Genomic DNA, 18,789 nt, shown 5'->3' with positions numbered 1-18,789 from the left:
TTTGTGGTAGTGCCCACTCTTGCCCACAAAGGCCCTGGTGGAGGTTGAGTGAATGCAAGGGAGTGAGTTTTACACTGGCTGTGACTTGGCTGTGAGGGATGTGTGTTCACTTAGCTCCACTAAGGGCTCTCCTCCTGATGCCCTGTTCTCTTTTGAGCGGGACATTCTTGCACAGACAGCTATTGTCTTAACTCATGGCTGGGTCCTTTCTGGGTGATGTATCTCTCTGAGTCTAAAGAAGTTCCAGCGAGCATGGTTATCTTTGAATGGCGCAGGGCAAGCAGTTATTTATGGCCTACTGTCAACAATGCAGGACCACAAGCTGTGTGATCACTCTTTTGAACACCAGGATTTTATCTGGACTTGATTTTCCTTGGACTGAAGTCAGTGATGTTTGTGTTTGTGGTGTGCATGCGGCAGTCTTGGTGATACATGGCTTTCACCAGGAACACTCATGGAAGACTCACTAGTTGCAGGAAACTATAGCAACCCATCCCTAATGGCCAGCTGTCTGTGTTAAGGAATGTTGAAAGCTTGTCTCCTGCCATTAGCATGCCCTGTCCCAGCAGGGCACATGTCCCAAAAAGATTGAAATGCTTGGGTACTGATAGCTCCAGCAGAGAGATTTCTGGGTTTTTCTAGAAATATGAGTTATCTTACCTTCTTTTATCCTGGGAAGAAGAAAAGATGCAAAGCCAACTTTCACACCTGACTGAGGGTCTGAGGCGGAGATAGGGGTACAGGGCAGGGGATCTCCTCCTGGGTCTAGACCACCTTCCTAAGGTGAGGCCTGGGAAGAAGGAGGTCAAAGTGGTGTTCACAAGGTAGTCCACAGTGCTGTGGGGACATTGCTGGCAGCTAGAGCTGGCTGCTTGGCAGTCCCTCTGGGGTGAGAGTCCCATTGTGCTTCAATATGCAAGAATTCAGGTGGGCACATATGTTGAAAACTTATAAACACACTAATGAGCATCCATGTCTGTATACATATGTTGTAATTCATAGCTGAGCACAACATACAGTAATGAAAGTGTTTGACACACTCACATACAGGTACACATGACATACCCACATCATAATATACACACACACACACACACAGACACACACACACACACACACACACACACACACACACCTTAACTAAGCACAAACATGCAGACATTTGATTCAAATATACACACATCAATATGTAGGCACACACAATGACCTGTGCCAGAATACACACATGCAAGTACCTGTACATATGCATATGAACCAGTGGCTACTCATGAGCTCAGATTCCCTGGTCTCACCAGTGAGACAGCATGATTTGTTGCTACCCTGGTACCCTGGGCATCTCTTTGTTCATGGGTCCAGCCCTGCTCCTGGCACTGGAGACCTGGATCTCTCTTTATAGTCTGTACTCTCATGTTCTATTAGTTCAGCTACTCCCACAGGATTCCCCCCAAACCACCCAGAAATACCTGAGTCCTCTCTCTAGCAACCTAGCTCCCTCCTCTAGGAAGCCATCTCTGACTCTTCCAAATGGCTCCAGGACCCACACTCCATTCCCTGGTGCTGGACAGCACTTATCCAGCATCACTGCATCAGTGAGGTTGAGATACCTATTTGGTGGCACTGTGCCTGGTGGCCCAGGCTTGGAGGCCTGCCCCTCAAAGTTCTCCCACATTTCAAAGAGTCGATGGAGGCATGCTGGGGCAAGGTGGGGCTTGCCCCAGTGGATTAGAATCTCAATTCCAAATTTATATTTTGAAAAGAAGTCCTCAGAACAATTAGTCTCCAAATAGAAATGGTTTCTGATTGAATGTGTAATGATGGGTTTGGGAGGTGGTGGCATTGCCCATTGCCCACAGTTGCCAGAGCAGCCGGCTCAGCAGGCAGACAATGCTGGGTGGAGACAGTGTCTCTTAAGAGGTCTGCCTGGGGAGGAGGTCACTGCTTGACAGCCTTCTTAGGACGTGTTTGTTCAGCAAGCCCATAGCCTGGGGACGATGTAGGATCCTGCTGACTCTGTCTGCGTGTGTGTGGAGGGGACCTCCAGGGAGAAGCAGTGACCTTCCTCACATGACCCTGACACCAAGGAGCACCACCCATTACATCACTTAATTAAAGGGAACATAGCTTAGAGAAAAGCCCTCTGCTTGGCAGTTTCTGAGTCCTCACCTCCTTCGGGAACCCAAAGGGGCTTCAGTGCACATTCATGTGCTATTGTGGGTTAGACAGTTCCACATCTAAATCTATAGAAGCTCTGACTGTCACTTCACACAGCAAAGAGGACTTTGCAAACATGACCGAGCAGAAGGCCTTGAGGGTAGGAGGTTGCCGTGCAATACTTGGGTTGGCTCTATATGCCTGTGTATGGGGGCAGAAGGGCAAAAGGAGGCTGGGAGCTGCGAGAGCAGAGACAGAGGCTGGGAGAAGGTGACTACAGGAAGGCAGGCTGCTGGCTGAGGAGGTTCAGTCCTCCCTGGAAACTGAAAGCAAGGAAGAATTCTTCGCTGGTGCTTCAAGGAGATATGCTGTCCTGTTTCCCAGGGGTGTTGTCATAAATACTTAGCTCTCACAGAAAGTGGGAAGTCCAATGTAAAGGTATTGGCATATTTGCCATCTACTGAGGTCTGCTTCTTGGCTCATGAATGGTGGTGTCTTTCTGCCATGTCCTCACTTGGTGTACATGGCAGGGAGTCCTTTGGGGCTTCCTTTATAAAGGCACCAAGGGATGAGGCATCATCAGAACCTGACATCTCTAGAGGGCCCCCATAGCTCAGTACCATCACCCTAGTGGGAAGGTTCAACCTAGGCAGCTGGGCAGATACATGTTGTCTGCCTGGTGACACCTGGATTTTAGTTCAGTCAGACCCACATGAGACTTCAGCCCTCAGAACCGCAAGAGAACAAATGTGTGTTCTGTTAAGCCACATTGTGGTTACTGGTTAGTGTTTACAGGAAGTGAAGAAGCCCAGGGAGTCAGTGGTAGGGCTCCCCTTGGCAATGTCTCTGGGTAAGACGCCCCAGTAGGAGAGATGGGAGAATGTGCACCCATAGCAGTAAGTCATGCAGATGTGAAAAGAACCACACTGATCGGTGTGGGTAGATCCACAGCTACAAAAGGGAGTGAGACTCCAGGGAGAATGTGTGACACAGGGGTCCTGGATAAAGTTTGAGGATTCTGAATGGACAGACTCCTGGTGTGGTGAACTAAAACTGGGCAGCTAAGGGTGGTTTAGGGAAAGGATGGCTGGTAGGGAAAGTAAGGGTTTGTAGAGAGGTCTACAGGCTCTGGACCAGTCTCGTGTCTGGCCTCGGGGCTTGCTCATCTGTTCTCTTTATGACCTGTATGCCTTAAATGTTTCATGAAATGTTCAAAAAATGGCTGAGGAGCCAATATGAATTGAGGATTGTGGGACTCTGATGACTGTGCCTAGAGGAGGGGGTCCCAGCATTCCCAGCTTCCTACTGTGCCCCAGTGTCCCCAAGCAGTAAGTTTTGTGAGCTGAGCTGTAATGGAGGCTTGTCAAGTTCCCCGGTGTCTTTTCCTGGGACTCTGCTAGGTAGAGCCAGGAAAATCAGATAAAATGGTGCGACCCCCTCCACCTGCCATTGACTTTCCCAAGCACACAAGAGGACATTGCCTGAGTTTCAGGATCCCAGCTATTCCTCCCTTTGGTCCAAAGTCTGAGATTCAGAGGTGACCAATCTTGTTGTGTGAGGGTTAGCATCCCAGTCTTTATTATGTTATCAGTTCATGCCATGGCTGACATTTACATGGCACTGGGCAAGACTCCTAAGGACAGCTGGGTTTGGGGTTCAGCACCTGAGTACGTTCCGAGGCTCAAAGCCCAGCAGTCACTGGGGTCTGGCTTGGGGGTGTGTGTGTATCTTGGGGATTGAGAGGTGTGGTTCTAAGGCAATGCCTCTGAGAGCCTTTATGGGTCCCTGTTTGTTCCTGCAGGGTAGGAACTTAAAACATGGTTTCAAGTTCCCTGGCTGCTGCAGGCAGGACACAAGTGACCAGTGGGAAAGGAGGCTGCCCAGGTTTCTGGACTGGGTGGAGAGCAGATAGAGTCTATGTGTATGTTGGGCGGGTGTGAATGTCGTGGGTGTGAAATCGTATGAATATGTGTGAGAATGCGAGTGTGCCTGTGCTGGTGTGGGCAAGATGAATGTGTGAGTGTGTAGGTGTGTAAGTTGTGCTATGAGTGTGTAAGACTGTGTTTTGTGCTCTGGGCCCTGGGTTGTAATGAGTGTGAGGAGAGAGCCTTCTGCTGCTTTGGTGTGTGTATAGCCGCTGACGCTCATGTACGCTCCACAGACTCCTCCCACACTGCACTTTGCCCGTTGCCTTAGCAACTTTCTGAGCACTGGTAAGCCCCTGTCTTGTGGAAGGATGTAGGAGATGCATCCTGCTGAGTCTCAGATGCTTCTTTCATGGTCAGCCCTCCAGCTGAAGGAGATAGGGAGGCTATGGGAGTGGGAAGCGGGGCAGGACCTGTCAGAGCATGGGGAGATAAAACCCAGATGTGAAACCACATGGTCGTGCATGTCTGAGGACTGGAGCCTGCTTCCCTGGAACCTCCTAACTTGGCTGGTACCCTGGGAATTGATGGACAATTGTCTTAGGTCAGGTGGGCCTGGCAGCCTCCTAGCCACTCCCTCCTGCTGCCCATGATCATTTTCATCCTAGGGCTGGTGGAGGGTCAGAAGGCAGTAGCTTTTCCTTCTCTCTCTCCTCTCTCTGTCTCTGTCTCTGTCTGTCTCTCTGTTTGTCTGTCTCTGTCTCTCGCTGTCTCTCTGTCTCTGTCTCTGTGTCTCTGTCTCTATCTCTGACTCTCTCTGTCTCTCTGTCTCTCTCTGTATCTGTCTCTCCTCTCTCTGTCTTTGTCTGTCTCTGTCTCTTGCTGTCTCTCTGTCTCTGTCTGTATCTCTGTGTCTCTGTGTCTGTCTGTCTGTCTGTCTGTCTCTCTCTCTCTCTCTCTCTTTCTCTCTCTCTTTCTCTCTCTCTCCCTGTCTCTCTCTCTCTCTCCTGGAGGCTACCACTAGGGCTCATCTCCTAGTGACATCTATAGGGTCTCCTGTTCTGTGTCTGCAGCTGTCTTTAGAGACTGAGGCAGCATTCAGACAGAACCTTTGGGCTCTGGTTGAGGGTTGGTCTGCTTAGACCCCAAGGTAAACTCGGGTTCTTCCTCTCGAGTGGGAAGGCAGAGAAAAGTGTGTTCTGGGCAAAGTACTTGTACCTGCAGTGTGTGTAGGGTGCGTAGTGCCACCATCCACCAATATGTGTGATCTGTCCTATGGTTCGGGCACTCTAGCAGGGAAGAGGATGCCCGGGATGTGCTTCATGAAGGGGCTGCCTTGGGGTGACTCTACTCTGGCTGTTACCTAGCTCTTCCCCAGGAGCCCCTCTGCTTTTAAAGCCCAAAGTGGGGTAGTGGCTGGCCCTTCTCTGTCATGGTAGCAGTGCCCAACTCTGGCATGTCCTGGTTCAGTCCTGAAGGCCATAGGGGAAGAAATGGCTGTCCTTGAGCCCTGACAAGCTCTCAAGCATCGAATGAGTCCTGCCTTTTGGCCAATGTGGAGGGACTGCTTTTAGCAAGTTGATATTTTTCTACCATTTACTGTTAACATTTTTAGAACGAAACTCTTTCATGATGAAATAAATGCCCTATTCTCACCCCTAGTCTGTGTGTGAGATGAGATTTTTGTGTATTGAAATAAGTGTTTACTGTCCCAGTCCTTGGTGCTTTGGTATCTAGCAGGTGTAGTTTTGGGCTTCACATGGCCATGTGCCCTACATTATGTAGGGAGGGCAGAAGCATAGACATCAGGTGGCAGTGAGCAGCTCCTTTTGAGAATTTGTAGATCACATGAACAGGGACTGACAACTGGGACTCAGGATGCACACGGGACCATTCCTGAGCCCCAACTCTTGTCCCTGCTGGGCATAGAGGAATGATAGAGAAAGCTTTGAACACGTATCTCATGGGCCAGGATGTGAGTGTGGGGCAGTGTCATTCTTGCCTTTGTCATGCCAAGGAGAAAGGGCACAGAGCATCCCTTGTCCTCAGTGAGAATCCTTGGCAGTCAGGGTACCAGTTGCTTCCCCTGTGCCCTTCATTCCAGGAAAGAGGAGGCTGTGGGAAAGTGCTGTTGATAGTCGGGGAAGGTGTTTTCGCCTCTATGGAAGTGCTAATGTGTGTGAGAGTACGAAGTGAGTTCACGCCTGTCTGGTTGCAAAGCCCTGCTGCCTGCTTTAGGGAGATGCTGGTATTGCTCTGGCACTTCTCCCTCCCCTATCTCTGCATGTACTGGGTGTCTGCAGGTGATGGTGGAGAAGAGGGGATGGCATAAGACTGTGCAGGACCTGGTGCAGGGCTTCTTTCAGTAGCCCTGGGGTCTACACAGCTGAGCCTTCATTCCCACCCTCTGGGAGGGACAGGAAAGTGAAAGTGCAGCTACCACTGCATGAAGCTTGCCAGGCTCTTCTGGCAGCTGCTATCCGAGGTTCTGACCAATTTCAGAAGCATCAGAGCTAAGCACGGGTATGGGGCCTCCCTGGGTTCTGTGGCCCTTGTTTGTCCTTCATCCTGCTGGATGGTCAACCATAGGATCTCAGCCTCATTTGTACCACAGATTGCACAGTGGATGGGGCTCTCCCACATATGATATGATCTAGAAGTGCAGAGACTCAAGCCCTCGCCTGCAACTGGGTCTAGTACCTATTGCCTCTGGATATCAGACTATTGGCTCTTCCTAGGACCTCCTCTGTCTTCCTCCAGGGTGCTGCCGCAGACTGGTGGAACTACAACAGAAGCTCAGAAGCTGCAGTGACCAGTGGAAGGGCAGTTTTGGGCAAACCCCTTCAAGCCTTTGGTCTGACCACATTCCCTCCACTCATCCTTCAACCATGATTTCAGGCAGAGGCTTGTTTCCCATATAAAAGCCAGTCTTTAGCAAGCTTAGCCTAGGTTCCTCTTAGGATGGCATGTTTGCTCCATATATTCATGGTGAGACATTCCTGGTACCATTCTGGAGAGCGGGCTACTGTTCTAGGGCCTTGGCTAGACTCTTGCTGTGTGAGGCTACAGCTGTACTCCGGCACCCATCCGCCCCAGCACTCAGGAGGCACTTGTACTCCAAACCTGGAGTTTGTATCTCCTGGGAAAGAGGGATCCTGTGGTACTGAAAGGGGTCAGAATGGCACACAGTGAAGGAAACTACAGAGACCCTGAGCATAGTCGAGGTATGGATAGCCCCTAGCAGTGAGGTCTGCAGAAAGTATTATGACTATGATCAACTCTGGGGTCCGGAGGAGCCCAGGGCAGCAGGGGAGACCACAGGCTTCCTGTATGTAATTCTGGAATCCTGTGACACAGCTAGACCCCCCCAATCCTTTTGGTCTCTGGGAGGAAGAGCCTGGATAAGAATTTCACTCTATCCTGCCTTACCAGCTCTGAGATTTGAAGGATGAGAGCCTGGGCAGGTTTGGTGCTCTGACTCCCAAACACCTGAGACCAGGAGCTGGTGGAGGTCCAAGTCTAGTGGACTGAAGCCAGCTTGGCATTACAGCAGGGGTATCCCCTGGGTCTCAGTGTTAAGCCATGGCCAGGGAAAGTACAATCAATGTATGTGTGTGCGCGCGCACACACACACACACACACACACACACACAGACAGACACACACAGAGACACACACATTGGTATCAGAATGTGTTCTCCTGTGTCTATTGACTGTGAGCCTAACAGGGTAGGCCCTTGTCTAATGTGAGGTGCTAATAGACTTGGATCTCCCAGGTCTGTCCCTGGTAGTTCTAAGGGTGCCAAGCACCTGAAGGGTTAGGAGAAGACCGGCTTTGGACAATAGGCTCCCCTGGGCCACCTTGGGGGAAGCACTGCTATCCACAACTGTGGGAGAACCCCATGTTCCGACCAATGTAGGGTAGGCTCTCTGCCCATACCAGGCAGCTTCCCCACAGGCCCCAGGAGCTAAGCTGTGGCTGGCCAGAGCCATTGTATTGATCTGGCTGCTGCCCTAATCATTAATTTATGGAAGTTTCCATTGCAGTCTGGGGATATCAGAATGGAACACGGAAACAGGATGCCAGATTGGCTCACGTGGCAGGGCCAGGGTGGGCAGAACAGTCTGGGAAGTCATTACCAGCGGAAGCATTTACTGTAAACTAAAGGTGGGGGATGGGCCAGGTCACTGCCAAAACAGAGAGTAGAGGTAGGGGAGCTCCAGGACCCCTGGCTCTTGGCATGATCCTGGTTATGAGAAGCCAGGATTGTTCTGGAATCCAGGATCCCTCAGCAATCTCAGCTTTATCTCTGCTCCTTCTAAATCCCATGTCTGCTGCAGGGAAACACAAGAAGAGGTCTTTCCTCCAGCCCAATAGCTAGATAGAGACAAAGACTAGCAGAAGGTACTAGGGCAGGGCTCTGAGGGGGTACCAAACCTCAGCCAGCTTCCGAGAGAAGGCCTAAAGGTGAGCAGCAGGTAGCTAGGCAAGAAGATGGCAGAGGATGTTCCCAGTCAGGGCCACAAGACCTGGCTGTTTTCCTATGTGGCCTGGCTAACTGGGATGACAGCTGAGGACAACATCCCTGGTAATCTAGAAAGTGGCATAGGCCACAAGTCCATGGCCCTAGAGGGCTATATACCTGCTCTACCTGGGGCCAATGTGGTGGGAGGTGGCTGAGGGAGCATTTTGGGACTCACAGCAGTAAGTACACTTGACTATTGCCTGCATCTTTGATGCTCTGGATGGAGGAGTCCAGCATCAGACCCAGAGGAGACATCAACTTCCCTACTCCTTACATCTGAACTTTTGTCCTTAGGGCCAGCAACATCTTCAAGATAAGGAAAGAGGTATCCTGGGGTCCAGCCGGGGCAGAGAATACTCTCCTTTTTCACACTTTAGAACCCTAAATTTCTTTGCCAGCTAGCTGGTCTAGCCCACTCAGCTTTCTCACATAGGAAAGGGCAGCCGAATTAGTCTTGAGCAGCTCCGAGGGCTGCTCCTGGGTCCTACCTGTACTATGTAGGTGGTGGCTTGTTGCAGAAAAGAGTTGGGGTTTCTGACTCTTCACTTGTTCCTGCCACAAGGCAAGAACCTGTACCTCAGGTAGCCCCATGATCCCGGGTCACACACACATTTATAGAAGCCACGGGACTATGGCGAGCCAGGCTTTTAGTCATTTCCGGTGGGAGATTTTCCTCATGAGACTTTTTTCTGGGTCATGGACTGTATGGGGAATTTTACTTGTACTGTGCAATCTTTGTGATCACTTCAGAAGATTTCCCCCTTCATGTGGAACTGTCCTGTGGGGGAGGGACTGGCACTCTAGGAGGATACTGAGGTCAGGAGACTCTCATAGGTTACCAGGATCGGGAAAGATTCCCAGCCTAGGCTCCATCTGAGGCTCTGGGTAGCCCCTTCCATCCCAGCTTTTTTTCTGTCCAGCCACTAAGTTCCCAGGTCTCTCCTGGATTTGGACAGGACTCTCTGGAGACATCTTGGGAATGTGGAGAGCACAGCTGCCCCTCCAGGCCTGCGGGGGAGGCCTTCAGGCTGTGCATTGATTGTGTCACTGATAACAATAGAATGACTCACAGTGCAGCCCTGAGTCTATTTTTACTTTCCCGGGGACCATCTTCCTTCTGCCTTCTTCACAGGGGCATGCTTTTGTCTGTTTTAAGAAAGGACCACGCTTTAATTTAGAGCCTAAGTGACTTAGCACTTTTCCATTGCTTCCAGTTGGGAAACACTGCTTTTTATTCCTGCCATAGTCTGCCTGCTGAACCCAGTATCAGAGCTGAGGTGCGGTGTAGGGGAGGGGAGGAAGCCTGGCCAGGTCACTTGCACACAGCTTGTTTGTTTGTTATTGTTGTTGTTTTTAGGAGATGCATGTTCAAGTACCTGTTGGTTTTGCTTAGGATTTTGTGCGAACTGTGTTAAGTTTTGACGCTTCTGGCTCTCCCTGGACTGTTTTTAGCTGACACATGTTCCTGATATTGTCATTGGAATGATTATGTCATCTGCCCCTTCCAGCTACCCTTCATTTATTTGCCATAACAGGACCAGTGGGCAAGGCTCCATGCATGATCTAAACATGCCAAGGATTCTTGTGCAAAAAATACCTGCTCAGGCCACACAGTCAGAGCAGCTGGCAGTCACAGGGAAACCAGAGACGAAGGAGGCAGTGCTGGCCATCTTCAGCAAGAGAGGAGAGCCCCTTGTCTTTCCTTTGGTGTGTGTCCCTCCCCTCCCCCTCTGCCCCGCACCACTCCTCAGGATTGAATGCAGCTCTCAGGATTATAGTCAGATGTCACATTGAGGGAACACGTGTCTAGAAGTTTTCTGAGTTGCTAGGCTGGGACACTGAGCTACCTTATTTCTTCCCATTGGTTTTAGTCTGTGGTTGTGAACCCAACTAATGACTTCAACAGTACTCTGTATGGCTCTCTGGTACCTCACATCCTTGAGAAAAATAGTTTCAGGGCTACGGGTACAAGAGAGTTGACCTGCCCCATATAGCAAAGCCTGCTTCCAGCCATACTCTGCAAAATAAAAGCTTCCCTTGAAGAATAAATATTTTAAAAACCCTTGATTCTGAAATATTTATTTGCCCTGGGAAGAGTCCGTGCCCACGCTCTTCAGTGAGAGCATCTGGAGGCCTGTAGCTCTGAGCTGGGCCACTTCCTCGCAGGCAAGACAGACTGCCTCCTCTTCAAACACCAGTTTTGATTCGAGCAGGAGATGTGTACATGTAAGATGAACCTGTTTGAATTGAACTAGTGTTTTCTTCTTACTTGATAATTTATGAGGTGTTGAACACTGGGGGGAGATTTCACTTCACAATTTCACAGCAAATCGTCCTAGAGTTGTATAGACTGTCTTGTTCAGCCCTCATCTGGGCTCTTTCTTCTGCCCAAGGTCAGCTTCAAAGGTGTTGCGGTTATCTGGACCCCTGGCTGCTATGGGAACCTAAAGAGAAGGAGAGGAACCTGCATCTGGGAATGTGCAGCAAGGCTGGGTTCTAAGCATCCCTGGAGCTGAGGCCAGCCAAGTGTGCTAGTAAACTGATGGCAAGTAGAGCTGGCTTGGTCACTTAGAAGGACAAACCTTTTGTTGCCGAGGCAGGTTTGGGGAAAGTCAAGAATCTATGTTTTGAGTTTTTTCCCACACCAAAGACATCTTCACATGACCATTGGCCATTGTTACCATGAGGGTGGGTTGTCTCAGTAAGGAATCCTTGTCTTGGCAGTCTTTTCCCTGTACAGTCCATGTTTACTTCCAACACTGGGGAACTCCCATGGCAGCCACATTTCCTTGGTTTTATGAATTGGCTATGAAATGAATGTGCCCAAGAGGCTTGCATACTGAAACTTGAAGCCACCTGGCACCTGCTTCTTTTCAAGGCCACAGCCAGCATAATGCCATGCCTCCCTGACTCCCTCGCCTACTGCAGAAGCTGACAGGGGAGAGCCTCATGTGTCCCAGGCAGAGGAGGAAACCAGAGATCCAAGGAGGTGGGTACACGGTGGGCAGCAGCTACAGACCTACTCCAGCCCACCACAGGAAGCTGAGGGTTGGTGGGAGGCCACAGACAGGCCAGTGTCCAAATCACAGGTCTCACTGAGCCCACGCTGGCTCTGCACCCTAGCAGATCCGGTCAGAAGGAGCCTGGAGTCATGTTTTTTTGTTGTTTGTTTTAAAACGTGGTCTCACTATTTATCCTTGGCTGGCCTGAATTTGTTGTTTAAACCAGGCTGGCCTTGAACTCAGAGCTCCACATGCCTCTGCCTCCCAAGTGCTGGGATTAAAAGCATATGCCATGACACCCAGCCTTCCTAGGAGGCTTCATCCCCACAAACCTGGATGGTGACATCGGCTGTGCAGGTGTCTGAGCATGGTGTAGGACAGCTGCTGGGAGATTCCTACATGCCTCTGACCTGTCATTTAATGTATTTTATTCCCCATCCTTTCCTCCCAGGAAAGACTAAACTCAGAAACTCATGCTTGTGCTCTGCAAAGTCTAGTTGCCTTGGCTGAGTTCCTGTGTGAACTCACAGCTATTGGGCAGACACTGGACGCTTTGCATTCTGCTGGCTGTCGAGGGGCTGCCAGGGACATCACAGTGAGCTGTGGTGTCCACAAGCAGGGGGATGCCTAGCCTGTTTTTCAAGTGGTTTTGGGATGGACGGTAGGCTGGGGGTAGGTCCCAACAGACAATGCTGCCATTCTGGAGGTAGGCACGGAGCCTCACACTTCTCTCCAGCTGTGGGGAGTGGATGAGGCTCCCTGACTATGGCTGCTTGAGTGGGTTAGGGTCCCATTTGCAGCTGTAGGAAGCCTCCACCTTTGAGGTAGCAGCAGCTGTATTTGAGCTCAGGTTGGGCAGGCGCAGGGACCCTGGCTCAAAGCTTGCTGGCAGAGCCCAGTCTCCAAAAGCTACACTGTGGCTGGCCCAGGCTTGTTCCCCTCCATCAAGATGTGGGCCTTATTTTACACCCTAAGGTTAGTGCCTAGCCTCCCCTCCCAGCCTGATGTTTTGGCTCCTGATGCCAGACCCCTTCTCCAATCCCCGCTCATTACATTTAGAACCTTGTGTTATACTTCATCATATCTACCCCTTCACCTTTTCACGGCTATGAGGCAGGCTGGAGCCCAAGAGAAGAGCACAATACACGGGATCCTCTGCTGGATGGTGTCTATACATTCCCACCATACCCACTGTCTTATTTAAGGTTTTACTGCTGTGAACAAACACCATGACCAAGGCAACTCTTATAAGGGATAACATTTAATTGGGGCTGGCTTACAGGTTCAGAGGTTCAGTCTATTATCATCAAGGCAGGATCAGGGCAGCATCCAGGCAGACATGGTACAGGCAGAGCTGAGAGTTCTACATCTTCGTCTGAAGACTGCTAGCAGAACACTGGCTTTCAGGCAGCTAGGATGAGGGTCTTAAAGCCCACATCCACAGTTGACAAACCTACTCCAATAAGGCCACACCTAATAGTGCCACTTCCTGGGCAGAGCATATACAGACCATCACACCCACCATGCCACCACTCTCTCACCATACTTTTTAAGTTTTGTCCCCATCACATGAAAGGACTTAGACAACCATCCTTCCTTTCCTAACTGGTAGATGCAATGACTTATCCCAAACAACAACCATGTTTACTTGCTCATAGGAAGGGCAGTGGGGCTGGCTGTCACCCACCCTGCTGTGAGTGCTTCCTCATTGCAGTATGACATTTTCTCAAACAGCAACAACAACAGAGCTGTAAAGTGAGGAATGGCTGAGGAATGAGGTTCAGATGAGTTTGGGTACTGAGGGTAACATGTGGGCAGGGGCTGAGGTCTCCAGCAGGTGGCCACAAACTAAGCTACCCTGAGGTCAATAGATCCTGGCCTGGAACTTGCTGTGTGGTGTTGTGTAGGCCTGGTGAGATGGTTGTATGTTCTTATCCATGAAATCTGCATCCATTCCCTATAGGCCTCCTCAACATGCTTGCCAGCCCTGAAGCTTGGCGCCCTGTCCACCCCTCAACCAACCTAGTTTCTACTGTTCAGAACCCAACTCTGGGGCAGCAGCAGAGCACCTGCCTTATACTTATAGGCTAGGAAGAAATGGGAGTCCCACCCCTCCCAAAATCTCCAGAGACAAAGTGGTTATGGAGTGAATGTGTACGATTCCATGAGCCACAGGCAGCCTGGGTCCTCAAGGCTCAAAGCCCTGGGTAGACCCTCCAAGTGGTGTGGTATAGAGTTATACATGTGGGCACCTACACTTCTAGGCTGAGTCAGTTAGAGGGACCTGTCTAAGTGGTGTGGGCAGAAATCCAGGCTGCCTGAACCTGCCCCTCTGGTCCTGCATGAGAAAAGGATGGTAGAAGAGAATGACCCATCTTGACTCCAGGGGAATCAGGGCACAGCGGGAAGTCTGGGAATCAGAATTCTCCTCTGACACAGGCAAGTGGTGTCCAGCTCACCAGGGCTGTAGCAGCAGAGGCTGCATCAGTGGGCACTGGTGATCTCTGGGAAAGACAACCAGGCTGTGTTGAATGTGTCCTGTGCTGTTCCCCATTGTTAATAAAGAGACCATTATAATCCAGTGAGCTCTAGCGGGGCAAGTGCTCCATCCTGTTGTTGGAGAAGCCTAGAGCAAGGGGCTAGTGCTCCAAGGGTCGAGATGCCTTGGCTTCCTGTTGCACATTTTCCATGGGATTCAATGTCAGTGGAGTTGCTGGGTTGCAGATTTGCAGCCGAGGAAGTCTGGGAGCCCGACTGTGGTCATATACGTTTCCCAACCCATAGTAATCTTACACGGAGGGTCTGAGCCATCCTTTGCATAGCTGGAGTTTACCCAGAGACACGATCAGCCCCTCAGGAGAGGGGTTAAGTGGCTGGATCTCTGATGGACTGCAGGATTGTTGAGCAGGTGCAAGCTTCTTAAGGTACAAGCTTCTTGTGCCTGGTACCGGGTCTTTCCACTGCCTTACCTGGTGTCTCTTTGCTTCATTCCACAGTGAACTTCGATCACTTCCAGATTCTGAGAGCAATTGGGAAAGGCAGCTTTGGCAAGGTAAGGAAGAGTCTCTGGGTGGGCCAGTGGAGGGTGGGGATATATGGAACCATGGAGCCACACATAGATTTACTCTGTTTCTACTCAGAGAAGCTACTCCCATCACTAGAGCAAAAAGCTCAGGACTATCAGGGAGGAAGTGGAAGCTCTAGGCCTTCAGGGGGTTGCCCTCAATCTAGCCCTCCACCACCTTCCACACAGGGTGTCTGGGCTTTCAGCTCAGTCGACAACAAAGTGTAGTCTGGTCTGGTTTTGTAGAACCTTGGTCACCCTGGAAGGTTCCAACATGCAGCTACTCACAATACTGTAGACATCTTGCAGTCTGAGGGATTTCCTCAATAAGCCTTGGAAGGCTGTGTTTTGGGGCCAGCTCCCCAAGATTCAGGAGCTACTGTGACATCTCATGGCCCTGCCAACTGAAACATCACTTCAGGCTACACACTGTATAGCTCAGAGGCCAGGTTGTATCTATGTTGGTCCCTTAGGTGCAAGGTGACAAGACCCAGTGTGTCTGGCCAGCCTTCTTCCTCCCAGACCAACCCTGAGGGGAGGCTCTTGTCCCTCAAGCAGGCGCCCTGTGGAGCCTGTCTCTACTTGTCTTTTCTCTCTTGGCCAGATCTAACTTCCTGATTGCTGCCTTGTGGTAGCTACAGATTGGGGGTAATTATAACTCAAAGAGATTTAACAAGAGCTCTGAAAAGGCTGGAATTAGCCCCCGGCTTCTGCAGCATGTGCTCTGGATGGACCCCTCCTGAAAAGACGTTTGTGTTCAGCTGTCCGGGCACTTCCCTCCCCTCTAGCCTCACAGCTGTCTGTGCACTGTGTCTATTTAGGTTCCGCAAGCCTTCTCTAAAGAGATCATGCCTCCACCAGAGTACAAAGCACAGGGTGATTGAGGGCGATTAATTGCCTCTACTTCCTTGTATCACAAAGGATGGCTGTTCTGGTTGCTGAAGCCTGGGGTGAATTAAGTCAAAGCAGATGAGCGCTTAGCACAGTGTTGAAAACAAACCACAGGGAGGCATCTCTAACATCCCCTGGGGCCCAGAGGCTCCTACAGCCCAACTGTTTTGAGTCTGTGAGGATGGCTAGCCTGAGTCCAGTTGAAACTCCTCTGTATGGAGGTTGCCAGGGCTGTGGAGGATGCAGGCAAGAGGGACAGGCAGGTGATGTTCTTGGAGTAGTAGAGAACAGAAGCTGGAGCTAGGACTAGGAAAGTGGCTGATCCTGGGAGGTATCTTGATCAGGAGGCATTCAGAATCTAGGTCTGAAGAGGGATGGGTTGTAACATCCCAGACTGAAGACCAGCATTAGTGGGCTAGGCTGGAGTCAGGCAGCATAAAGGGTAGGTGCTGTTTTCCAGGAATGTTTCCATTTCCTACCCATGGAGGCTTTCAGGGCACTCCTTACCCAACCCTTCCTGTATTTACTGCCCTCCTACACTACGTCAGGGGTTCTTCCTGATCCTCAAGAGGGCATCTGGCATATCCTATCTTATGTCAAGTGTGCAGAAATCCAGGAGTATGGCTCCTCTGACCAAGTCTTGTCTTCGAGAGCTGTTGAGCTGAAGCAGGCTGCTGTGGGGTCGGGGAGAATGGCTCACTGTCTAAGACGGTGGGTGGTACAGTTGGGACACTCCTTCCCGATCCCAATTAGCTGCTGCCTAGTTAGGTCACCAGGAATCTTAGGCGGTGGCTGCCTGGTGGGTGTTTGAGAGAGTCAATGCCTCACAGGTTGGGTTCTGTCCTTGCTACTCTCAGTGGTCACAGTACTGGACCCAGAGAGGAAGGAGTGAGGGCCTGGAAATGAAGCTGGGCTTCCGGTAGGCCTGAGCGTATATCTACCTGTATGCTGTGCCTCAGAAGCTGTGTTTCCAGCAGACAACTCTTCCTATAAGTAAGACAGGTGAAGCCCACCGAAGCCCTGCTGTGTGCCAAGCAGTGGCAAATATGTTCATCTGAGACCAATGTTTCCAGTTAATGTTCCTTTAACCAATGGCTACTTCCCCTGTTGGGGCCATGACTCTCAGAGACGGGCTATACAAATTTGTTATAACTAGTCCTTGACTGTTTTCCCAATTCCTAAAAACCTAGTAAGCTCCATACAATCTTGGTCAGCTGTTTTAGATGCACAGTCCCATGTCACCATGGCTATGTTGTTATATGACAGATTTCAGTTACTTTCATCTTGCAAAAACTAAAGCCATCCCTGTGAAGTGATAACTCTCTCTTGTCCCCTTTCCAGGCCCTAACAGCAGAATTCTGCTTTCTGTCCCTATGGTTTTGAGTACTCGGGACACCTTGCCTTAGTTATTTCTAGCTACTATGACAGAAGCGCCACATACTGGATGCTTGAGCAATAAATATCTCTAGTAGTTACTGATGCCAGAAGTTCAAAATGGAGACAGATATGGTCCCTGGTGGAGGCTGACTTCCTGGCTGTGCCCCTCAGATGGTGGAAAGAGGTCAGAGTTCCCTGGGGTTCCTCATCAGGACATGCTCTATTCATGAGTCCTCCCCACCCTCAAGATTTGCTACTGACACCTTAATACAGGAACCTGGGAGGGGGCACAAGCATTAAATATGGTATAGTGCAATTGTGAAAAAAAAAATGTGTCTTTTGTTTCTGGTTGGGTCCATGTAGCAAAATATCCTCAAAGTTCATCTGTGTCAGAATCTCCTCCCTCTGAAGGTGGAGCAATCCTACTGACCCATGTACAGTGTTTTCCCATTGATGGATTCTTGGCTTGCTTCCACAGATCAGCCATTGTGCATACTGCTGTTGCTATGAACATGAGTGTACAATGGTGTCTTGATCGTCTTTAAATTCGGTTGCTCAGAGGTGGAATTGCTGTAGCACAGGGTGATCTTATGACTTTAGAGGAACTGATATGCTGTTTCTACAAAGGCTGAAGCATGTTAAACCATGTTAAACCTCACATCCAGCTTTCTCATTTAACCACCCCACCATAGGGCATACCATTCCACACTCCCACCCATATTTGTCAGGGTTTGAGTTTCTGGTTGTAGCCTTCCCAGTGGAAGCAAGAGACTTGTTTCCTTGTGTTTCCTTGATGGTGACAGACAGATCTTCTGGTGAGATTTCTTATGTCTCAGAGGAGCCTGGGGGGGGGCAATGTTTAGGTGCCTGGGACTCAAGCCTCTGCTGTGGAACTCCCAAGCCCCCCTGGCCTCCAGGTGTTGAGGGCTGATTTTGTTGCCATTTATTTGTTGAGCATGAAGCCCCTGAAAGTTGTTCCTGGGAGCAGAATCTGCTTGGGTTGTTTCCATAAGGTGGAGTGAAGTGGGACACACAGGCAAGATGCTTGGGAATATAGCTCAAGTCAGAAATACAGAAATAGAAAGGCAAACGTTGAATGGCTGGCAGAGAGATAGAGATGAAAACTAGAGGGACTCACTGGTTGAAATTCTCCTCACCAGTTTGAGACAGAGTGACGTTGGCCCTGACCACCTCTTGGGGCTATCCTTTTGAGTATAGACTTTCCTAGGGCTTCCTTCACCAAGCATGAACTGGGTGCCCAGGGCCACCTGCATGAGGCAGCAGACTCTAGTGACCTCCTGACTCAGGTATCAGAACCTCACATCCAGCTTTCTCATTTAACCAAGGCCCTGAGAAACATCCTGTTGGAATCCTGACATCTTGTGGGAAGGATGCTGGTGCTATATAGACTTGCTCTTCTTCTAGGCTTCTATCCATTCTGGGAATAACAAGCCGGTCCTGAAGAGCAGGAGTCCCAGATGCTTAGGAGCAAGACCTCAGACCTAGACTGGAGTAGAGAAAAAAGAGGCTGTTTCCCTCCCTAGAAGTCCAGACACCCCAAATCTTCTGGGTGAGCAATGGCTGGCCATGGCCTGGGCATAGACAGAAGGAGAAAGCGGGGTCTAAAATATATCAGGGGAAGACTAAGAGTAAGAGAGGAAGTGGTAAGGGCCCTACAGGGTGAATCTTTAGCAGATCTGGTGCATTCTTAGGAAACCTTTCCTGCATTTGTTGTTCTTCTGTGCCTTTAACGCACAATATTCAGGACCACAAAGTGGCAGGCCTGGGATGTCAACCGAACCCTTCATTCATGTGGCCCATATTTTGTTGTTTGTCATGTATTCTCAGAGTTGTGTAGTGTGCTGTTCTGTGAGGTGTTTGGCTGCTGTAGTAAGGAATTTGTTTTTCTTTTT

General features: G+C 50.1%; 1 protein-coding gene across 1 annotated transcript in view; it reads left to right on the top strand.

Annotated features, from left to right (window-relative positions):
* The window catches only part of Stk32c (serine/threonine kinase 32C), an 83,784-nt gene that overhangs the window by 32,861 nt on the left and 32,134 nt on the right, over window positions 1-18,789 (top strand). The window contains exon 2 of the mRNA XM_031388679.1: window positions 14,541-14,596. Within this exon, the coding sequence (XP_031244539.1) occupies window positions 14,541-14,596 (56 nt within the window). The remainder of the gene's footprint in view (window positions 1-14,540; window positions 14,597-18,789) is intronic.

Source organism: Mastomys coucha, unplaced genomic scaffold, assembly GCF_008632895.1.
Source record: "Mastomys coucha isolate ucsf_1 unplaced genomic scaffold, UCSF_Mcou_1 pScaffold21, whole genome shotgun sequence".
Taxonomy (NCBI): Eukaryota; Metazoa; Chordata; class Mammalia; order Rodentia; family Muridae; genus Mastomys; species Mastomys coucha.
Note: the sequence above shows the minus strand (reverse complement) of the source record. Positions and strands in the feature narration are given on the sequence as shown.